We start from the raw sequence: 1,687 nt of genomic DNA on the forward strand, positions 1-1,687 counted from the left end.
GAATGAAGAAGTTGAACCGAGTCCGGTTAACTGTTGAACAATGGCTCTAAAATCGGTTTTGTTGGTATTATAAACCAAAGCTTGAGGACTTTGTTGTTGATTTTGCTGGGTTGATCTAAACGAAAGTTGTATTAAGATTTGGATAATATTCATTGGTTGTTTAGATTGATTATTGATCCAACTAAAATTTATAAAAGATATTCTGTTTAAGGGTTTTGAATTATTCAAATTCCCATTACACACACATTAACATTACAGTATTGTTACTGAAACAGAGACTTTAATCTCTTTTTCAAAAATTTATGTTCATGGTTGAGTACAAATCTAAACTACTAATGATACAGAACTCAAAGTGATTGATACAAATAGCAATTAAAAGACTTTAGCACTCCTACAAAATATCATGTACTGGAAGAACACAAAACCGTTCCAAACAGTTGAAAGAACAAAGATAAACAGATCGATCATTAGTTACTATACTCTTCAACTTCTTTCACAGCCTAACAAAGGGATGATTCGTGAGTGAATGGCTAGACCACCTCTTGTGTACGTCTCTCTCCAAGCATCTGCTCAAAAAATCTATTGCTTCTTTAGACAACCAACCTGGTATACGAGGAAGGCAATCACTGTGACCGATGAGATCGACCCAATCATCGAAACCAAGATCACCATGTTCTCCCCAAATCAATTCTCCGGTTAACATCTCCAAAACCGTACACCCAAAAGCCCACACATCTGTTCCAAAGTCCACAATCCCATGGCTCATAGTCTCTGGAGCCACATACCTCGCAGTGCCTCTCCTATGACCGGTTCCGTCACCGTACTCTATCGACCCTTTCTCCATAGCTAAACCGAAATCTCCAATCTTGGTCAAATTACCCATTAGCTCTTAACCGGTGATCGGTAGGGCAGAGAAAGAGATTCTCCGGTTTAATGTCGCAATGGATGATGTTTTGATCGTGGATGTATCTGAGTCTAGAAGCTCGTGAAAGCTCTGCACTTTTGATCGCTCTCTCTGTTTTGTCTTTGTCGTTTACACTTGTAGCTAGATAAACAGAACCGTAAGTGCCTCTTCCAAGTAATTGAGTTTTGACCCACGACGACAAATTTCTTACTCCTCCGTCGTTGGTTAAGGCGGCGGCGGCGGAAGATTTGAGAACGGCGGTTGAAGATTCTTTGGTTATCTCTACGATACTCTTCTTCTTTTTCTCCTTGTTCATGTTTTTAAAAGGCGGTCGAGTAAATCTCGGATTTTTCTTAGCCATCTTCTTTCGTAGATGGAGAATGATTTTGTTGTACAATTTCTTGTTGGTGATCTCGAGGCCGTTGCAAGAGACAACGACCGGGCTTGAGAATCGATTTTGATCAAAAGACATAGATCTCTCCATCTTTCGCACCTCTTACTATGAGAGTTTCTGCGATACTAAAACGATAAGAAGGAGAAAGAAGGAAGCGAGAGACTATCTATTGACTTGGGAGTCAAGTTTTTCCTTTTATGCTTGTGTGTGTGTTTTTGTTTCAATTAGGGCAAAACCTAATTAAATAAGAGGTTCGGTGATATACGTTTCAATCATTGATTTAGACGCGTCTGGTAAAAGGTTCTCCAATTTTTCAACTTTTTTGTTCTGTACTAAAATAAAAAAATACATGCATGTGTTTTTATTTTATATTCTGGTTGAATACGTAT

At 38.5% G+C, this 1,687-nt stretch overlaps 1 protein-coding gene across 1 annotated transcript; it reads right to left on the reverse strand.

Annotated features, from left to right (window-relative positions):
- Positions 1-493: 493 nt before the first annotated feature.
- LOC18014172 (mitogen-activated protein kinase kinase 10) lies at positions 494-1,388 on the reverse strand. The gene is given in 2 exon segments (XM_024153617.1): positions 494-880; positions 882-1,388. Coding segments are annotated over 2 exon segments (894 nt in total).
- Positions 1,389-1,687: the final 299 nt, after the last annotated feature.

Source organism: Eutrema salsugineum, unplaced genomic scaffold, assembly GCF_000478725.1.
Source record: "Eutrema salsugineum unplaced genomic scaffold, Eutsalg1_0 scaffold_4, whole genome shotgun sequence".
NCBI lineage: Eukaryota > Viridiplantae > Streptophyta > Magnoliopsida > Brassicales > Brassicaceae > Eutrema > Eutrema salsugineum.